The sequence below is a fragment of the Cebidichthys violaceus genome, unplaced genomic scaffold (genome assembly GCF_023349555.1).
Source record: "Cebidichthys violaceus isolate CVI_PGR_0920_01 unplaced genomic scaffold, fCebVio1.0.p SCAF_49, whole genome shotgun sequence".
NCBI lineage: Eukaryota > Metazoa > Chordata > Actinopteri > Perciformes > Stichaeidae > Cebidichthys > Cebidichthys violaceus.
In genome coordinates, this window is record NW_027176694.1 from 265,176 (window position 1) to 285,089 (window position 19,914).

General features: G+C 41.7%; 1 protein-coding gene across 1 annotated transcript; it reads right to left on the reverse strand.

Moving 5' to 3' along the window:
• Positions 1–1,789: 1,789 nt before the first annotated feature.
• On the reverse strand, positions 1,790–17,641 carry fbxl4 (F-box and leucine-rich repeat protein 4). Its single transcript, XM_068730020.1, is given in 10 exon segments — positions 1,790–5,464; positions 6,900–7,087; positions 7,317–7,441; positions 8,500–8,571; positions 10,276–10,489; positions 10,754–10,998; positions 13,373–13,706; positions 15,565–16,100; positions 16,103–16,200; positions 17,492–17,641. Coding segments are annotated over 10 exon segments (2,001 nt in total). The 5' UTR covers positions 17,517–17,641; the 3' UTR covers positions 1,790–5,300.
• Positions 17,642–19,914: the final 2,273 nt, after the last annotated feature.

Consider the following 19,914-nt stretch of genomic DNA (forward strand, 5'->3'; position numbering starts at 1 on the left):
TCCACTTATCCACAGACACCAGATGAGAATCACTGGCATAATATTTCTATAAAAAGTCATAGTATAGCATGTAGAAAAAAAGTGAAAAAACAGTCAGGCTATACTACGACTGTTTTCAACATAATATACTATGACTGTTTTTTGACTTTTTTCGACATACTATACTATTTCTCACTTTTTCGAAATACTATACTATGACTTATCTTATTATAATCTCATATTACTTTTTTGTAATTTTTTTAGACATACTATGCAGTGACTTTTTAAAATCATATTCCAAATACTATGATACGACTTTTTTCGATGTATTATTCTATTACTTTTCAAACACTTTTTCAACATACTATACATAATATAGTTCGATTTTTTTCATTACTTATTCTTTTTGAACACTTAACGTTGCTTTTGAGGTTGCATACGGCCCCCGAGTTTACCTGAGCCATTGTCAGTTTAAATTTTGAGAAACACTAGCGCTAGACCTGCACCTCTAGCATCAGATCAGGATTCAGAGTTTTCTGCGGCGTCACAGTAATTACACCAAGGTATCACAATTCAGCAAAGTTTTCAAATGAAAATCCTCACGAACTTAAACTCGGCTAAAGAAACATCGGCCGTCACTGCTGCTTCCAAAAGCAACCTATCAGTTGACGTATTTAGATGGATTTAAGGGACTCAGCGCTGACATTTTTAATATACTCATATACGAAACATAAATAATCTGTTTTAGACAGCAGTGCGAGGACTGACAGGGACGTCTTCATTATTAGAGGCGAAGTCAAGAAACTAGAGAAGGAACACCAAGCCACATAATGATGGGTATCACAGAGAGGCCTCCCTCAGGCAGGTCTGTGGCCTGTCGAGTCCCAGCCTGATGAGGAAAGGCTCAGAGGAGACAGACCACAACATGCGTCTCACTGAAGAGAGTACAATTACTACACGTGCTGCCATATTTGTCAAGGTATGTTCTGGTGTCACTCATCTGGTTTGTAAATAGAAGGAAAGGAAAGAAAGTAAGCAAAGTGCAACCATGTGCCAGCCCCCCTAACCCTTCCCATGCTTACGTCTGAATGCTGGATTTATTATTCAGGAACAATATTTCCATCCATATATTCCCCCTGCAGATTAATCAAGCTTCGTCTGTACGCTCTTGAAAGACAAATAAAAAGCTGAACTAATTGCGGTGGCTCCCCCTTGGATATATCAGCCTCATAGAGGAGCGTGACAGCAAGAAATCAAGCGGTAGCGCAGAGCGGAAAAAGCCTCCATGAATCACGTCTGCATCCATTCTCGCGCACACGGCGGCAGAGCCAAGAGCAGCGGTGTTGTTGGCTGAGGAATAATCATAGGGGAGGCAGTCCAAATTAATACTTCAGCCGAGGCCGCCTCGTTCTCCGTCATTAGGGCGCATTACAGGGCCACAATATACATCATTAAACTAGGCATAAACAATTCATTAAAAGGCCGTTAAGAAGACAAGCTAATGTCACTTCTCTCTGTGGTATTAATAGACTGTAACATGGCAGAAAGGATCATTCCGCCACTACCATCCAGTCAGTCATCCTGAATAATGGCTGCTACTTATAACTCCTCAGCGTGATACAGTAATAACACAATTTTCTTTTCTTTTGTCAGTGATGGCGTACCGTTCGCTGAAGAGTAACGGAATATGAGCGACTTAATTCTAGCAATTTCGACACTTTGTTTGTACGTTAACATTCCTTATTGTATCCGTATCCTTACAGCATCAGAGGGCTGTAAACGTTAAAAAAAGAGACACAGAGTCTTTCAGTCATCAGCATTCAGTTTATTTAAAATCTAGTGAAAGTGAAGCACCCAGTTTCATCATGACAGAGGCACAATCTTTTCACAGAACAGTGGCTTTCATACTGCAGCACAGGGAGCACATTTGCATGTCCTACCAATGGCACAAAGGTTGAGCTCACATCCGGAGCGGGAGAGGAGAGAATGCATATTCATAGCAGAAAAGCAGAGCCATCCAACTCGCTCGACTCAAGGGAGGGGAGCTAAAGCAAGACAGATATTGGGAGGTGTTGAACCAAACTGCAGACAGTGACCATCCATTCAAAAGTGTGGCCTTCACGACAAAAAAAAAAAAGGGGGGGGGGGGGGGGGGGGGGGGGGGGGCTGGTATTGCCGTTTCAAACATAACTCAAGACTGAAAAGAAATCAATTTAAACATAAATGTCATTTTAAATGGGCCAGTCCAGCATTTTTGGGGTTTCCCATCAAAACCCATAATAATCCGATTAGAAGGCCGATGTCTATTTTGCACGCAGCACAATCATCGATCTGGGGCGTGTTTAGCCTCGGTTAGCACAACGACTGGGAGCAGGAAGACCGATAGCGTCAAGACCGGAGCCGGTATTTTAGGAACACATCGATTCAGAAGTTCATAACTTCCTCCGACATTCTGGTCGGAATCACAAAACTGATTTTTTGCAGACATCTAAAGATTTACAAATATCAGAATCAGCATTTGAAAACCCACTTTACGTAATTTGACTGTACTCGTAGAAGGCCAAGTCATTGTCAGGACTGTCAAGCCCACGTTTTCTCTCCGGTGAAGCCAACAGCTTCCCCGTTTCCATTCTTTGAGCCGAGCCAGGCTGAACACCTACTGAATGCAGTCAGATTAAATCTATATTATTCCTCTCATTTGGGTCAAAAAACAAAAAACAGTATTTCCCCAAAAATGTGTAGTACTGTTTACGTATATAAAGGATAACGTAGTAATGTTTAAATAACATTTTTATCACACAGGGAAGTATAAATAAATATCATTTTTGCATATTAATTACCATGGCGGATATACAGTATATGGCATTTAAACTGGTCAAATATAGTCGTGGGATTAAAGACCAGGCGTCTGCGTACTACTTTGGTTGAAGGCCATAAAAGCAAAGCACTTCACTACAACCTACAGCACATGGACATCACACCACATTCAAACGGGAGTATAAGGCACAAATATTGACCTGTGCATGTGCTTCAACGAAAAAGAAGAAGTAAAGACAAGGAAAGAAATGCATTTGAAGCACTTCTGCCACATGGCTATTGTGGCTTCATATATTACAAAAAATGAAATAATCAGGGACATCAATACATTTTTCACAATCGTACAATTACAGCAACATTCCACTGCCAATAATCTATAACTTGTGTCTCGGTTACATCTGTGCTGTGTGTGTGTGTGTGTGTGTGTGTGTGTGTGTGTGTGTGTGTGTGTGTGTGTGTGTGTGTGTGTGTGTTTGTTGTTTAAGAGCAGCACTGACTACAGACAACCTCAAAGCTCACTCAGTCTGCCGTTAAGGGCTGTAAAGATGCTGTGCTGGTTTTTGGAGCAAAACACATGTTTAAAAAAAAATAAATAAATTAAAAAAAAACTCAAACCAGATGAAATATTAAAACCCCTGAGTTTCAGGACAAATACTGAGGTCACATACTATCCCCAACTAAATCCACAGCACTGCTTCACATCGGCGAAGCTTCATTTTGGTAGGTAAATACATGAGGAGGTCGCTGTAGTCAAACGCCAGTGACAGACAGCCCAGTGTGAAAGACAACAGGAAAAGCATGCAACATCAGGAAAGCGTGGTGAAAGCGGTGACTTTCAAACATAATCATTCATCTTTGGAGCCAAAACTCACTCATCGTCCCCTTAAACTGACACAGCCAAAACAAGAACTGACCAAAAAGAACGATCGGTAAGACCTACGCTAAGCAAACACAATTATCAACCCAATTATCTTCTTGGCCAAACCTAAAAGCCTGACCTGATTTTTTTTTCTCTTCTGTCCTTTACTTGACCAGAGTTCATTGTTGAAAAGTCTCTTTCATAACCAACGAAGCAATAAAGGGCTTTTCACACAGAACACCACAGAAGCACATCATGCCGCAATGTTCAGCGCGTCCTGTGTGAAAGGCACTTTTAACACCCTGTTAAACTCAAAGGGCAGATTTAAACAGAAATTGACCCTTCTATACAGGTTTCATCCAACAAAAGTTTAACGGAGGTCTTGCATCATTTGTTCAATAAGGGAGGCTCTTACTGTGCCACGACCTAAATTAAAGTCATTCCTAATTTATATATATATATATATATATATACTGTATAGAACACATATGTCGTGGTTGGAGACGTCCTCATATTGTGCTATCAGAAGATTTATTAATGACTTTGTTGCATCTGTCTGGTTGACGTTAACAATTAGACCTGAAACGATTAGTCGATTAATTGATAAGTCAATCGACGACTAGGCGCACACTTTGGATAATTTAGAAAATAGTTTCAGTCATTTTGCTTCTTTTCTCGCTTTCACATCATTGATTATTGTATATCTTTGGGTTTCAGACTGTCAAACTGTTTAACTTCTCAGGAGTTTGCATTTCAACTGTGTCGGCCAGTCTTTTTACTACTTCTGTTATTCATAGCACATGTGCGAACTAAAACAAACGCTTTCCACAAGTTCTTTCTGATGAAAACTTCAGGTTCAGTTTGCCGCAACAAAGAACTTGTGATATAAGTTTTGAGTGGACCCAATCCGCACAGTACACTGTGTGAAATAAGGCTGCCTTCACCTTTAACACAACAGCATCGAGTATGATTTCGTTATAATCAAATCAAAGTGGCTTGATGTTGGCAGATGCCTTCAGAATGCATTAAGACAGCCAGCATGATGGCTGCACGTTCTGAAAAGGCCCTGGCCAAAGCCCTGATCTTTAATTACAATACCAGCTGACATAAATATGTGACGACCAAAACCTACTGCTGCTTTTCAAACTTTTTTCCAATCAGGGCGTGTTTCACACCCTTCTCATTGTCCTAATAAGATGTTCAAGGGAGGATTGCTCACAAACGTTTTCTGTTTTGCATCCAGTGGCATATTCCCTAGCCTAGTGTTGCTTGGCAATACATAAGTGGGGATTCCAATTCTGGGAAGATGTTGCAGTTTTACTGCAACAACCCTGATTTCAAGTGTCCAAAAAAATAAAAAAAATAAAAAATAACAACAAAAGAAGTCTCACGTTCTATAATCCTGTGAGTGGAAGTCTGTAATGGTTTGTGTTCAGCCAGTTAATCCAAATGACCTCCTCACCCGTTTCAGCTGCTGTGGTCTGTAAGACCGCTAAAAGAAGATGTCGTCTGTGATACAGAGGCAGGCCAGCTATCTCCTACAACATCTGACCTGCCGCTTATTCACTTTGGGGCAGTGTCTGCGGGCGAGCACTTCCCTCCTCCTCCTTCCTCCGGACTGTGGGGAAACGAGACAACGCTGGAGTCACTGAGTGAAGCTCTTCTTGATGGCCACGTTGGGGAAGAGGCTGGAGAGCTCCTGGACAACGCGCATGTCTATCTGCGAACAGAAGGAGACGTCCAGGAGCAGAAGTCGCGGACAGGACTGGAGGAGCTTCTTCAGCGAGGCGGCGCTCACCAACCGCGTACCTGAACATCAGACGAGAAGATACGTTATTAAAACATAACATGAACAGAGGGGGGACGAAAACAAGTAATAAAGAAAGTCAGTTATCAAAAAAACTAATTGGTTAAAGGTTTCAGACTCTTCTCTATATTACAGGATGTGATTTTACAAACATTTTCAGAAGAATGAAATGTGATATGTGTAAATAGTAAAATAATAATTAACTACAGCAAGTTTTTCTTAAAGCTTTTTGAGTAGCCTATAATAATAAAAATGATATGCAAGTAACCTTCAGATTTTTGGGGGAGGACCTCCAAACCCAACATCTCCTCGTATCTTTTATTTATTGTAAAAATTAAGAACGTGATAGTGATTGCTGTCACCAGTTGATACACACCGACGCTTGTTTATTTCCCCCACTTCAAGCACCGCTCACTTCTACATATAAAAGAGTCGAGACCCAAATAATGAGCTTCAATGTTTATTCTTTGCACCACTTGAGTTACTCTCCCCCCATACACACCAACCCAACTACTGTAGCACAACTGACACATCAGCATAATCAGCCTGAATAACACACTGTCATGCTATTGTGCTGCCAAGCCCATCACCTTACGCAACTGGAACCATAGTGTTTGTGCACAGCAGCTACTGCTGTGGGGTGCTGTCGCAACATTGCTTAGTGAGCGGTATTTCGTTCAGATTATTTAGGGTTCTGTTTGCAGAAAACTTGAGTTTTTCAGAAACTCACAAATGCAAAGTTGGGATGTGTTGAGACATGTGGAATGCAGAGTGATGCTTCGATTATGACTATGCAAAAATCACAACTAAATGCAATTTAGAAAACAGGGTTTTGTTTAATCGCTGAAGAGAGATCAGTATTTATTACCAAGTAATCAGTGAGGGGTATGAATAAGTAATAACGGTCATACATGTACCTTTCATATTTCATATTCACAAGACGATAGCTGAATGTGGGATCCAATGCAACTTTATGTAAGAAATAGGTATAGTAATGGAAAAGAAAAATGCACAGAACATAGCGCCTCTTAATGTTACTATAGTTACTGTCATGTTGGTAGCCGATGGGCAGAAGAGCCTCGCAGTGTTTTTGGCTAATGCAGCTTATGGAACACAACATTTGTGATCCATAAAAACAAAACCTGATGGGAGATTGTGCACACCTGTACAGAAACTCTGGGTGATTTGAAGCCATTAAAAGTGAGCGGCATCGCACTCACACATTTATTTTCACTGCATGTCACACGTTACTTCAAGATCTTTTATCAACTGTTACAGATATAAGCCAAATTCTGATCAATATTTCATCAGCGCCGTCTCACCATCACATTTCCTACATCCGGAGCGCAGCAGAGAGGGTCCCACTGAATGCTACCGACACTGCGTTCAGCTGTGGACATTTCTGTCCATCAACGTTCATCCACACAGAGAGCTTACCCAGTATGTCGAGGTGCTGCAGCGAGGGGCAGCTGGCCGCCAGCTCGTCTACGTCCGAGTCGCAGACGGTGCGGTTGGCGGTGAGGAAGAGTTTGCGCAAGCGCGGCAGGCTGCGGGCGAGCTGCTGGAAACATCCTGTGCTGCTCTGAAGCGTGGGACACCAGCCCAGGTCCAACTCCTCCAGCATCCTGAGGAACCACAGACCATGCAGGAGAGCACCGGGGTGACTCACTCCACAAAATGTAGAAATACACTGAAAACAGATACGCTCTGCTTTGCCTCTGTGGTCTACAGCTGCAGGATGGACGTGTTTACATGCATTAAAGGCTGCCATCAAAAATGACTTGTTTATTCTCACTCAATGGGGACAATAAGACAAACATTATTTACAGCACAGAACCCATGGGGGTTGCCTACCTGCAGCCAGAGACGAGCTCGGCCAGGCCTCGATCAGTCAGGTTTCTGCAGCGCCACAGGTCCAGCGAGCTGAGCGAGCGACAGCGAACGGCCAGCATGCTGGCCACCACATCATAGTCCTCAATCTGCAGTAGAGACATAACAGGGGGATAACAGTTTGCGGTGTATTTGGCGAACAGCTAACGGAACTACCAGGACACACAGGTACGCAGAGGCATGCTGCTGCGTACCTCTCGGCTGCTGCATTAAGTGCAGCTTTCTAGTTCCACATTATGACACTTATACCTTAAGAAAGAGCAAAAGAAGAAACCGTACTGAAATTTGGAATTTACTTTCGGCTTTTCTCACATGCTACTTATTAATCTGCATCAAATATCCATCAGCTGGCTGGAAACTCGGCTAGTGACAAAGTGAGTGGGTGAGTTACCGAGTCACTCAGTCAGTCAGAGGCCGTGTGAGTTTGCAAATTAGAGGGAAATGAATGAGAAAAATAGGTTTGGGGTGAATTTTCCCTTCTTTTTGACTTATCTTTTAGAAAAATATATATTTAGAGGCACCATTATCGGCATGATACACTGGATATTTACTATAATGTCATATTTATTCTAATTAATGTATGGTATTAAACATGATGCTGTATTTTAATGTCAACATATTTGTCTGTCCATGAACGCCACATACACTGAGAATAAAATCATTAAAAAGAGCAGTTTGACATTTTTTGGAAATTCATGCATTTGCTTTTTGGCAGAAAAAGTTAGATGAGACGATCAATACACTCTCATATCCATCTCTTCAACATAAGGCCACAGCCACCAGCCTATGAGGTTAGCTTAGCATTAAGACTTGAAGCAACTAGCCTGGCTCTGTCCAACAAAATCCAAATGCCAATCTACATGTTGTTTGTTTAATTTGTACAAAAAACTAAGCGTAAAAATGCCACTTTGCTGTTTGTTTCACACTTCAGTTTTGTATGAATTTAACAAACACAATATAACATGTTACTTAGTGAGCTTTAGGCAGATCTTGTTACCTTTGAATGGAGCCAGGCTAGCCGTTTCCCTAGATTCCCGTCTTTATGTTACTCTACACTGGTGTCTCTGCCATCTTTTGGATGGTTTTGCAGTTAACAGCTGTATTTGGACTTCTTCCTGTGTGTGTGTTTGTGCGTGTGCGTTCTCACCCTCACACAGCTCCCTAGGTTGAGGTGTCTCAGCTCTATGCAGAAAGTCAGGATGTTCAGAATAGCCGTTTGCTGCAGAGGACAACAACAAGAAAGATGCAGAGTTGTCATTTTATTACTCCTTCAGTTTGGTACAATTGTTATGTCGAAGGACCAGGGAACAATGGAACAACACAGAAAAGACTTCATTTAAAACAACTGATGGCATTTAACAGCTCACCAACAATCAAACTCCCAGACATCCGAGTGTGGATCTAAAATGTATACATTCAAATACTAACCAATATGTGTTTAAATAACAGTAACATATCCAGTCATGTCATCCAAAGTTCCTCCGAAGTGACTTCCTGTCTGCTGCCCGGGGCACTCCGATAACACTTGTTGTATTTAAAGAAATGTAATACGGCGCAACAGCTAGTTTTTACGTCTCCTCACAGAGTCAAGCATCGGGAGGACAGAGACTTCTCCAGCGGCACCGCAGCTTGGATAGAGACATGGGAACTCAAAACGGAATCTGCCAACACGTGTACCTCAGTGGCAGGAGAAAGTGGCAGACATGAAAGCGAAAGCCTTTTGTGTGTGTGTGTGTGTGTGTGTGTGTGTGTGTGTGTGTGTGTGTGTGTGTGTGTGTGTGTGTGTGTGTGTGTGTGTGTGTGTGTGTGTGTGTCGCTGGCATCTTTATAAACGTCTCTCTCCGGGCGAGCTAGCCATTTAATTAGAGCAGTGACAGGCTAATGACAGCTGAGATGTCGGGGCCTCAAACAGACACACACAGCTCGCTCTGTCTGCCCGGGTATAAACAACCTGCAGCACGCTGCCTGGCTCCACCGCAGAAACTCTACACGGCCTCCTGCCCACAACGGCGCTCTGAAACACGACGAGCACCGGAGAAACGCGGAGGTGTAACACCAAAACACGAAACAGATGTTTTCACACGAAAAGTGTTTGGAACCACCCATGTGGTCAGAACACAAGTCTGAAGCGTCTTGAGATGATTCACTTGATATGAATGAAGAACTAAAACATTTCTGCTCCTCTTCATTTGTTCTTTGATAAAATCTCCAGGCCTTCCAAAAAAAAAAATATCAAATTTGAAACAGTGTGAAAAGGGAACATCACTGCTCACACTTTAAAGACCAGCTGTGTGCTACAGTGAGTAGACATTACTTGACTGTAAAGGCTCAAAAGCTTAAAAACGGTTGGGAACCAGTCCGTTAAGACGAGGCTTACATTGTTTTACTGTAGAGATGCTTACGTTTCCTGGTTCACCAGAACTCATGCAAGCTACTGAGCAGAAACAGCAAACAAATATATTGTTTTGTTGCAAAGTTGCAGATAAAAAAAAAAGCCTTTAATTAACATTCAGATGTGATTTATCCCTCTGTATGCTAATTAGCCTAGCATCTGATCTTTACTACCGTCTTGTGATGATGTTTGCTTCTTGTGCTCTTGACCGACTTACATCACATTAGCTACAGTAGATGGAGATACAGTACTCTATCTACATTAATTACCACAGTAGAGAACAACAAAGCAAAATCAAACCTCAAAAAACCTTCCAACACCACTTATCAACTTAGTGCTTTCAACCATATCACACAGTCTTCATCAGCAGATGAAGTTTCCTTATTGTCATGAAAACAAATGCAGCCTTGTCGAAAAGGTAACCAAGCAACCTGAACATTACAACCTGCCAAGGCAGCCAATTTGGACGGGACACATTTCGATTTGGGTTTCCCCAGACACACACACACACACGCTGTTGACCGTGCCTACCTCTATCTTGGTCCGATAGAGCACCAGCCTGCGGAGGCGTGTTAGTTTCGAGATGTGTGCGAAGGCCTGCGGGTGGAGGCGGTCGCAGGAGGACAGGTTGAGCTCCTGCAGCCCAGTACAAGTCTGAGAGATGACCTCCAGACAGGCCTCGTTCAGGAAGTGGCAGCATGACAGCTCCAGGCAGCAGAGGCTGAGACCACAGGCCTTTATGAAGCTGAGGGGGAGAATGGAAGCAGAGGGAGAGGCATGAGCAAACGCATCACACATCAGCAACCTACTAGTCCACCTGTCCCTGTTTTAGACAGTAAGGCCCACGTCCTTTTACATGATCTCTTACTTTCTTTGGCCATGAATCAAAGAAAGAAGTTTCAATTAATTTCTTTGTCTCAGCATGTCCCTCCCTCAAAACATATGCTTGTGACTATTTGCTAGCTTTCCAAGGTGATCTCCCTGTTTTCCAGCCCGCCGACAGCCTGACCTGCTGAAGCCGGTCAGGGTGAGAGCTCCGCGGTTGCCGGTCCAGGACAGGTTGAGCCTCTGGAGGAGGGTGCAGCGGCCCTGCAGGTGTCCCAAGGAGGCGTCACTCAGCCGGCCCCAGTAGGGCTGCAGACTCAGCTGGGTGTACTGCAGCGGGTCGCAGCAGTGCTGGTGCAGCAGCTTACAGCTCTGGGCCAGACGGCAGAGGTCTGGCAGGGTCAGGTGGCTCAGTATCAGCTGAATGAGCTACGGATGGAAGACGGGGAGAAGGGGTAAGAGAGGAGACGGGAAGATAAGGGGGAAAGGCAACAAAAGAAAAGAGGACAGACAAAATGTAAGACTGTTAGGTCTGGGAGGAAAACGTAGCAGAAAGCAAAGCAAAATACAGAACACTAAAGAGTAAAACAGTAGAGAACAGAGGATAACAGAGTAGTCTGGAGAATGTTAATAGCGTCCCCCCTGTCAGACAGATCAAAATAGTGTTTATCTGGGACACAAAGCACTGATAGCAGGATCAGTGGAGAGGTGAGCCGGCTTGTTTTGCACTGTGTTCACGCGCCTCTCAAAGAGAGAGGACGACTGTGCTCGTGTAAGTGTGTGTGTTGCAGTGAATTAACAATACACGGTGTTGAAGCGGGTATCGGCTGACAGATAATAGCTATATTGTGTTTCTGAAACAAGCACACGGCGGTTGTGAAGACTGCCGTTAATGGCAGCGGTTTGGGGGAAGAGATAAGAGACGAGAATATCAAGCATACTGCCGGCGTTTTTGAAGCTCGCCTCAGACGACATGATACGTCTGCATGGCATGAAAATGACTCCGTGTCCGTGACTGCATACGAGCTCACGTGTCAAAAATGGGTCCAAGCCACAATGTTCATGTGTTTGTGTGGAATACTTGTACAACGTAGATACACACACTCTTGTAAGTCGTGATCATCATCATCATCATCATCAACAGTTTCAAAATGTGTTGGCCCGATTAGTCACGCAGTCACAAAAACATGTGAAAATAGGGTGCAGGTTGAAAAATACTGAAGTTACCCTTCATTGTTATTGTCACGCAGACATGTTGACATGTTGGTAAAATGAATATTTAATATTCTTAGCATACAGTTGTGATTTATCCATCTGTTAATTTGCAATGTTCCTACTAATATCATTATGCGATGGAATTTCAAGTTGCTCCTTTTCATACTTTAATGCAAAAAGCACCCAGAGACACTTGATATTAATTGCCACTGGCTTAAAAGCGTCCCGTGGAATTTTTGACTCCTAGCAGTGCTGTGGAGCAGTGTTTTCATGAGTGGGTTCCAATGGGTTTTTCCACACTATTCCACTGAGCTACAGGTGGCGGCAAAATACCAAGAAACACTGAATTGCACCAACAAAAGGCGGTGAAGAGTAAGACTGAAAACCCGTAAACATGGATGGAAGCGATGCAGAACTTAAAACTAGAGATGCAGAGCGTACCATTTTCTGGCCCAATTCTGAGTTCCAATTATTATAAAAGTCTGACCAGCCGATACCAATTTTCTGTCTAAGAACTATAATTGACAGCAAGGCTCCAGACAACTGTTTGTTTACCACCATCCCAACACTGTGATGGTGTCCCTACTACCATACTACCACGGAAATTGTCAAAATTCTAAATGTTGTCTTTTTTAACTTTATTGTCGTCATTTGTAGTGTTTATTTGCAGAAAACACGCAATTCAAATGATTATGAAATACATTAATGTATTTGTATCTAAATACTTGCTCTGATTAAAAAAAAAAACAATCTTGACAATATTAGTTTTAATTATGTATTATAAGCTGCTTAGAGTTAATGCTAATAAGTTAAACAGGTCATAATTCTCTCTCTAATCTATTTTTTTTTTATTGCTGTGAAAATATCTCCTTCATTCAAGTTTCTCACCATAAACAACATTTTACAAGATTACATTGGGAAACATGATGACAGCGGAGGACCGTGGAAACGCGCCATGCACCTTAATGTAAGGCGTTAGCTTCATTCTGTCGACAGAAGACCTTGAACAGCATGCATGGAAATTAATTACAATATAATATGTGTCTAATTAAGTTGTTTCAAACGGTTTAAAGGCTTTTTTCCCCCCTCGGTTTATGTTGGACTTGCAGTCGTGACAAATTGTGAACTTTATGTCTTCTTTGCTCACCGACACAGGCAGGGTCTGTGCTGACGTAGAACTATCATGTGGGGCAAAAAAAAAAAAAAAAAAAACGGAAATATGAAACTGATTCAGCGCTCATGGCCGATCCGGTGAAAACCTTTTGATAGATCAGAGGATCTCGACTTAAAACACGAGCTTCTCAAATGATTTACGAGGAAGGTAAAAGCTTTCAGCGGCTTTGTTAGAACTCAAAGATACACACACGGTGAGTTTTGATGAGTAACGCTGAACGTAAACATAACTTGCCTTTAATAACATCCACTAGTACAAATGTGGCTGCCAGTAGTATTATGGGATACAGCAAAAAGGATTAGAGGGACCAATTGGTCCCATTATTAAAGATAAACTAAAGAAAACTTGTGTGCGTCTACTTTTTTTTTTTTTTTACCCCGAGTGATTGTACACGTCATTAAGGTCTGTAATCACCTCATAGGGCAGTTTGTCAAAGTAGCCGTTGCCTGTCCTCTGGTGCTTGCCGTCTCCTTGTCTGAATGGACCTCCCACATCAGACAGCTCCTCCTCGCTGTCACTCAGGTCATTTATGTCGATGATGGGCATCTTGTAGAGGGCCAGCATCGGCCTCTCTTTCACGCCGCGCAGGATTACGGCGTCCAGCTCGGTGTAGTAGTCCAGCAGAGAGCTGTTGACCTCCAGACGCAGCAGGTTGGTGGGGAAGCTGATGTGCTTGATGTTTGGCGAAAACTGACGTGCCTGGGGTGTCAGCACCTTGGTGGGCTCCCCCGACCACAGCACCTCCCACCTGGACAGAAGAAAAAAAGTTGTACTGTAAAGCCATGACTCTCTTAGGCTCTTGAAATCAGTGAGTGTTTTGTTTGTGGACTCGCAGTCATCTATTTAAGTCAACAGTGGCACGACGATGCTTTATATGGCTAATAACATCTGACCATAATCCTAATCCATCAGGATGGCATTCCCTGACTCTTTCTCACATCTTCAGCTGCTGGTTCAGTGATTCTAGGCTTGTTTTTTGTGCCTCACGCTCTGAATCCAATGTACAGCGGCCACTGTGGGGGAAAAAAAAGCCTTGGCATTGGACAACACCATGCCGCACTGACAACTTCACCGACTCATCAAAGACGACTGATGAATTATTTCAGCGCCGTCCTGTTTTCCAAACTGCTTACTTACAGAACATTCAACCATGGTTATGGATACAAATAGACCGTGAGATTTTTTTTATTTTTGGCAACTGGTAAAGGTCCCATTATGTTCACATTGACACTGGTTACAAATCAGTCCTCTTAAGGAGGCTCTTTCCAAGGACACCAAACCAGCCAATAATATTTGAAGAATAATTTCTATGTAGGATGATGACCTTGCATTCCTGCTCAGTGCCACATAAGCAGACTGTTATGGTGCTAGACAAACACTCCAGCAAAGTTTCAAAAATACAGGATCTTTTTTTAAATTTTTTATTATTGTTTCTAAATCACACAAGGAACTGGACTTAACTATAACTGTATGACTGTCCAACAATCACTTTTGCATGCTGTATGATTTTAAAGAAAAGATGAGTTTACTGACAATTCCTTTAATACATGTTCAAAAACATATTAGAATACAAATCCTTTTATACTCGGAAAACTCAGCATGAATCTGACTAAAAATACAATATATCAGTTACTTAACTCTATACTCTTAACTCTGTGGAATACTTACATTTGGCACAATTTCACCAATTACAGATTGGGACGAATTGGGATTTGGAGTCATGTCCGTGCTGTGTGTGAATAAGTACCTCAAGGCTTGTTACACAGTGTGCCTCTGCCAGACAGAGAGATAAAATGTCTAACTTCTGAACTTCACTTGATTTGATGAGGTTGGTTCCCACAACAGTAACGACCTTGTGTACACGTTCCCGGTGCTCCCCCCCCCCCCCCCCCCCCCCCCGCAGCACCTCACAGGGTCATCAGAAGCTGTTTATCAATCAAATTCCTCGTTCTCATCACACACTGACTCGTGTTCACCTTCCAGAGATTTATGCTTTTGCTGCTGCTTTCCTATGTTTGATTGAAAAGTGCATTAGTGTTATTTTTTGCCTGTATTCACCAACAGTTCAGGCTAACATTTGCACCTTTTTGATTTCACTGTTAGATAGCAGAAACTGGAGTGCTCTGCCAGGACACTGTGGCTCCAAAAGTAGCAATAAACATGATTTATAGAGCGCTTACGTGTTTTACAAACACACATAAAGAATACAAATGTCAGGAAAAAATGTGTAAGAGCAAAACAATGCAAGTAATAAATAATAATTCAAATAAGGCTCTTAATGACTCCAGGATTCAAGTTTCTACTCTAAACCCGATCAGAACCAAAATGCAGCAATGTTTCGTTTTGTCCCTTGGTTCGGACCTAATGAACCCAACCACAGGTGTGAAAGCACCCATGACTCCTCTAGTCATCCTCTGACCTCCACCATAAAAACATGTTTTGTGATGCGTTTCTTTTCTTGTGTAGCATAAAGGGACTACAGATTGCATTTCGTCGGGCAACTCTGTGTTGCAGAATGACAATACATGAACCTTGAACTCAGCATTCTATTGGAGCACTGAGGAGAATGACTGATGATGGTTTCTTAGATTGATGGTTGTCTTTACCTGACATCAGTTGGTGGGTTCTGGGAGAAGGGGTTGTGAGAGCAGGCCAGGATCTGAACAATGGTTCCAGGGTAATAAGTCTCAAGCACATCCACTGCTGTGGGGTAGACAGGCTCCTCGAAACCCAGTTCAATATAATCCCGGCTGTGGAAGCCTTTCGGGGTGCGACGGAAAGGTGGCGGCGCACTGGCACATTGTTCCCACCACGTCCCATAAGCTCTGAATACAGCCGTCTGAGTGAAGTCCCCTGAGCTGGGGTAGACATTGGGTACCCCGGCCAGGTTCCACATGGTGTAGGACATGCTATTCTCACTGCCATAGTGAGAGCTAAAGTCCAGAACCTCCTTGGCATACTGCTCCACCTCCACACTGACCGGTAACACCGCACGCTGGCCGGACTCAACGGCCCTCCGACTGGTAAGAGCCTCACCTCGAGTCCCACTCCTGGAGCGTCGCCGCAGACAGATATAGTAAAACATGCTCAAGAGGGTTAACATAGGGAACTCTGGGGCTGATGGGGGCAGTGGGGAGAAACAGCGGCTAGAGGGAGGAAGAGCCTCCACCTACTGGAAGGACACTGGCTCAATGGCTGGGAGTGTACAAAGCGCAGGCTCGAGGCCCGGCTGCATGCATGACCTGTAGGTTAGGCAGAAACAAACACAAGTGAGAACACCAAGACAGCAGGTCTGAGACACCACAGAGGTCAACACAATTGAGAATGCTCATCTATTTCACAACATAGGTTAAAAAGGGGAGGAATGCGTGTCACCTAGATTAGTAGCTAAACATAAATGGAAGCTTTCCCAAATCTAGAAACACACCCACGTCTAAAAGAATGTAAATCAACAGATCCTTGCCTACTTTAAGCACTTACAGGAAAACTTCCAGACAACAAGAGAGGAGAGCGAAGGTGACGCTGATTGATGGGAGTTGTTGCTTTTAAAGCCGATTGATTGGAGTTGAAGCTTTTAAGGCTTATTGACATGCACAAGGCGTCCTGCCATAGGTGGACTACTGTCTTACTTAGCTAACACTTAGCTAGCATTAATGTACAGTGGGAAGAGGTGGCACTGCCCACTTTAACGGCCAGGAATTAAATGTGTTCACCAGATATTCCCATTTCAAATCAATCAGCTATACAACTTAAGGCTGCCTTAAGCAATGAGCATTTGCATGACTTAAAAGGGCCAACCTGTGATCCAGATGTAAACAAAGGCACAGTCCCATAAGCATAATTCAAAACAGGACTGGAACCACTGGTATCAGTCCCAAATGTATTGACAGGTCTTTGCAATGCTGGGAAAACACTCGAAGACAATTAAATCAAAGTAGTTCATGTTTACAATTACTGGTAAAGCTTTAGCATGAATGCTTTTATGTGCATTGATATAAATACGCTCTGAAGTTAATGTTACACGGGACAAACAGCACATAGCAATTGGGCTAGTCCATAACAAGTTGGCTTTATCAATGCTACTGAGAAATGGCTATTCTGTTTAGCATTAACTTTCGTCTGTAAAACGTTATCTCTGCTGTGGTTTCCTACGAGTGCCGAGGACAGTTAACTAGCTAGCTAACAGTAACGCCAGTTGTGCAAATGTGACAAGCGTTAGCTAAATTGTCATAAAACCTTGGCTTAAGGTTAACGTTACTTTAAAGGTATTTCTAATTGTAGATACATTAACGCTACACTTACATGAACTAACGTTACCTTGAAGAAACTGTTGCTCTTCTTAAGTAACGTAACGTTACTCAGCTTGTTGTTTGTGTAGCTATCTGTTAAAAAGCTGGTTAGTCAGCTAGCTAGCCAACGTTAGCTTCTATCGTGACACAAACAAGCTCAGCTGTCAAAACATAACCGTTAGCTTCCGGAGCTAGCTCTGCAAAATGAAGCAATCGAAGTGGATGGGACATAATTTCAATTTACGGTGAACGTAGATCAATATATTCATTCATGTTGATTGATCCTCTTCTTCTCTTTTACAGGACATTTCAACAACCAAACCACAATTCCTACCGTTTACCTTGTGATGCCTTCATGAACTCTCGGACAACGCTCCCACTCACTGAGCTCACATTATATCCAACCACAATCTGGATGGTAATGCTGAGACTAGGAACATTTTGTATAGTATTGGGTTTTTGAGGTTTTATGTTTACTGAACAAAGTGCATTTTGGCAAAAGTTGTGTCGTCAGTTGGGGATAAAAGCGATCAATATTGCGGAAGTGCAGTTTTATCCACTTTATTGCACCGCTGCCGCACTAAATAGCTCTCGCCTCATTTTAAAAATATTACTAAAAAAGGGAAACTGCCACATGTCCATTTTGACAATTTCGTTCAAAATAAGTGACTGAATTCACGGTTGTTAAAACGTCTGAATATGGTGGGTGCTCGAAGTTACGTGGGAACGGTAAAAGTCGCATCACTTCTGTCCAACAAATTAGCCATTTTAAGCAAAGCATTCTGGGTACAGTAGTTATCCTATTAGTAGTGCGCTAACTATGGATGTATAATTATTTCCTGATGGAGTGATGGATGAATGGATGGATATATGAAGATGACCACGATTCTTACCCTACATACAGATGTTGAATATCTCTTTGTTCATCTATTTCTGCTTTCATCCACAATATTTGATATCACAATGGGATGTGCAATATAGCAAATACAGTATATACAGTATTATAATTATGTCCATAGTTTACCATTTTACAGTTTAGGGTGGTGGATTAGTATTTCTTGGCTATGAGACACATTGTCAATGACAACTTCTAAACCTCTTGTATGTTCTTTAAATTACAACCTGAGCCATATTACTGATATTTGACAGTTTAAACAACATAATAGCCAAATATTATTTTTCTTACAACAACACGTTTCTGATTAGAATCCATCACACTTTAAAATTTATGTAATTATTATTTTATGTTTTTACAGTAAACAGCTTAAATTTGTTGCACCTTATATATATATATATATATATATATATATATATATATATATATATATATATATATTTTCAAAGCTGGTGCCACGAAGCCAAAAGACGTGTGTGCTTGTGTGTCTCTCTCAGCAAACATAAAGAGAAGTCTAGTTAATGGGCTGTTAACATGTATTGTGTCAATTTTAATCAATACTGATAAAGTTAAAGTTGATTGTAGTAAAATGTAATTGTTTAAGATTATACCAATAATACACTTTTTGTGAGGGAAAAGTCTTATACTCACTCCCATTTATTATCAAGTTGCATCCTCATGCACATGCTATATGATAAAGTGACTTTTGATATGATCGGGATATTGTCAGCTCACAGTCCGATAATTATTGTGTTGTATGGTGAAACAGCTTGTATATCTCAGTATGTTTTCAATTTTCCAGTTTTTTCAGAATTCACTTTTGCAGAGTGACTCAGACAAAATGTGTGTCCTTTCAAGCATACATGTTAATAATTCTTTATGAACAGAAGGGATCTGTTTTCTGTGTTTCATCCAGAATTCTTATTTGGCAGTGGGCATACGGTTTGTTTCCAGGCTAGAACAGTAAAGTTGACATGGAGGAAAAAAAACAAATCAGAATTGGAGCTTATGAAGCTCAACGGAAAATACCAGACTCAGACTGCCTGTCTGTAGCTGAAAGTAAACATTTGCCAGGTATTCATATTAAACAAACATCTGAATGTCACTCTTTGTCAAATTAAGGTTGTCAAGAAGACAACAACAACATTCCACACTACCACAACTTGGTATAACTGTAAAAGGGCTTTGTTGGATTTCTCCTTAGAATATTACATAGCTCTACCTGCTGTATAAAAAAAGATCATAGTACATAGTTTGGTTTCTCACTGTTATTGTAACAACCATGGAACACACTGTGGCTGTTACACTGAATCAGGCCATCATTATATGTATTTATTTATTTCAGTGCATGTGTGTTTTTAGAGTTACCCTGCTCTCTCCAGGAGATAAATTACTTGAAGAAAGAAAATGATCCAAAGGGTATATATGCACCATATATATGCACAGTTCAACTTTTAATTACATGTCTTTTTCATTTTGATTGTTAGGTAAATCTTACCGTGAGTTTAAAGACTTCTGTTCTTTTTCTTTGTCAATCAATAACTCTGTTATATTTGCCAGTACAAAAAAAAAAAAGCCAAATATTACATGCATCAGACATTTAAAAATGAAAGTGTGTATGTAGTATGTAGTTGAACAACAAGCAAGTCCTCAAATTTGAGAAGCTCCAATAGCATCATTATCTGTCACAGTTTTGTTTGGTAAAGTATTGGAAAACATTTCTTACTTGCCAAAAAAGCCATTAAATACTTTTGCCAATGTTCTCAGTACTC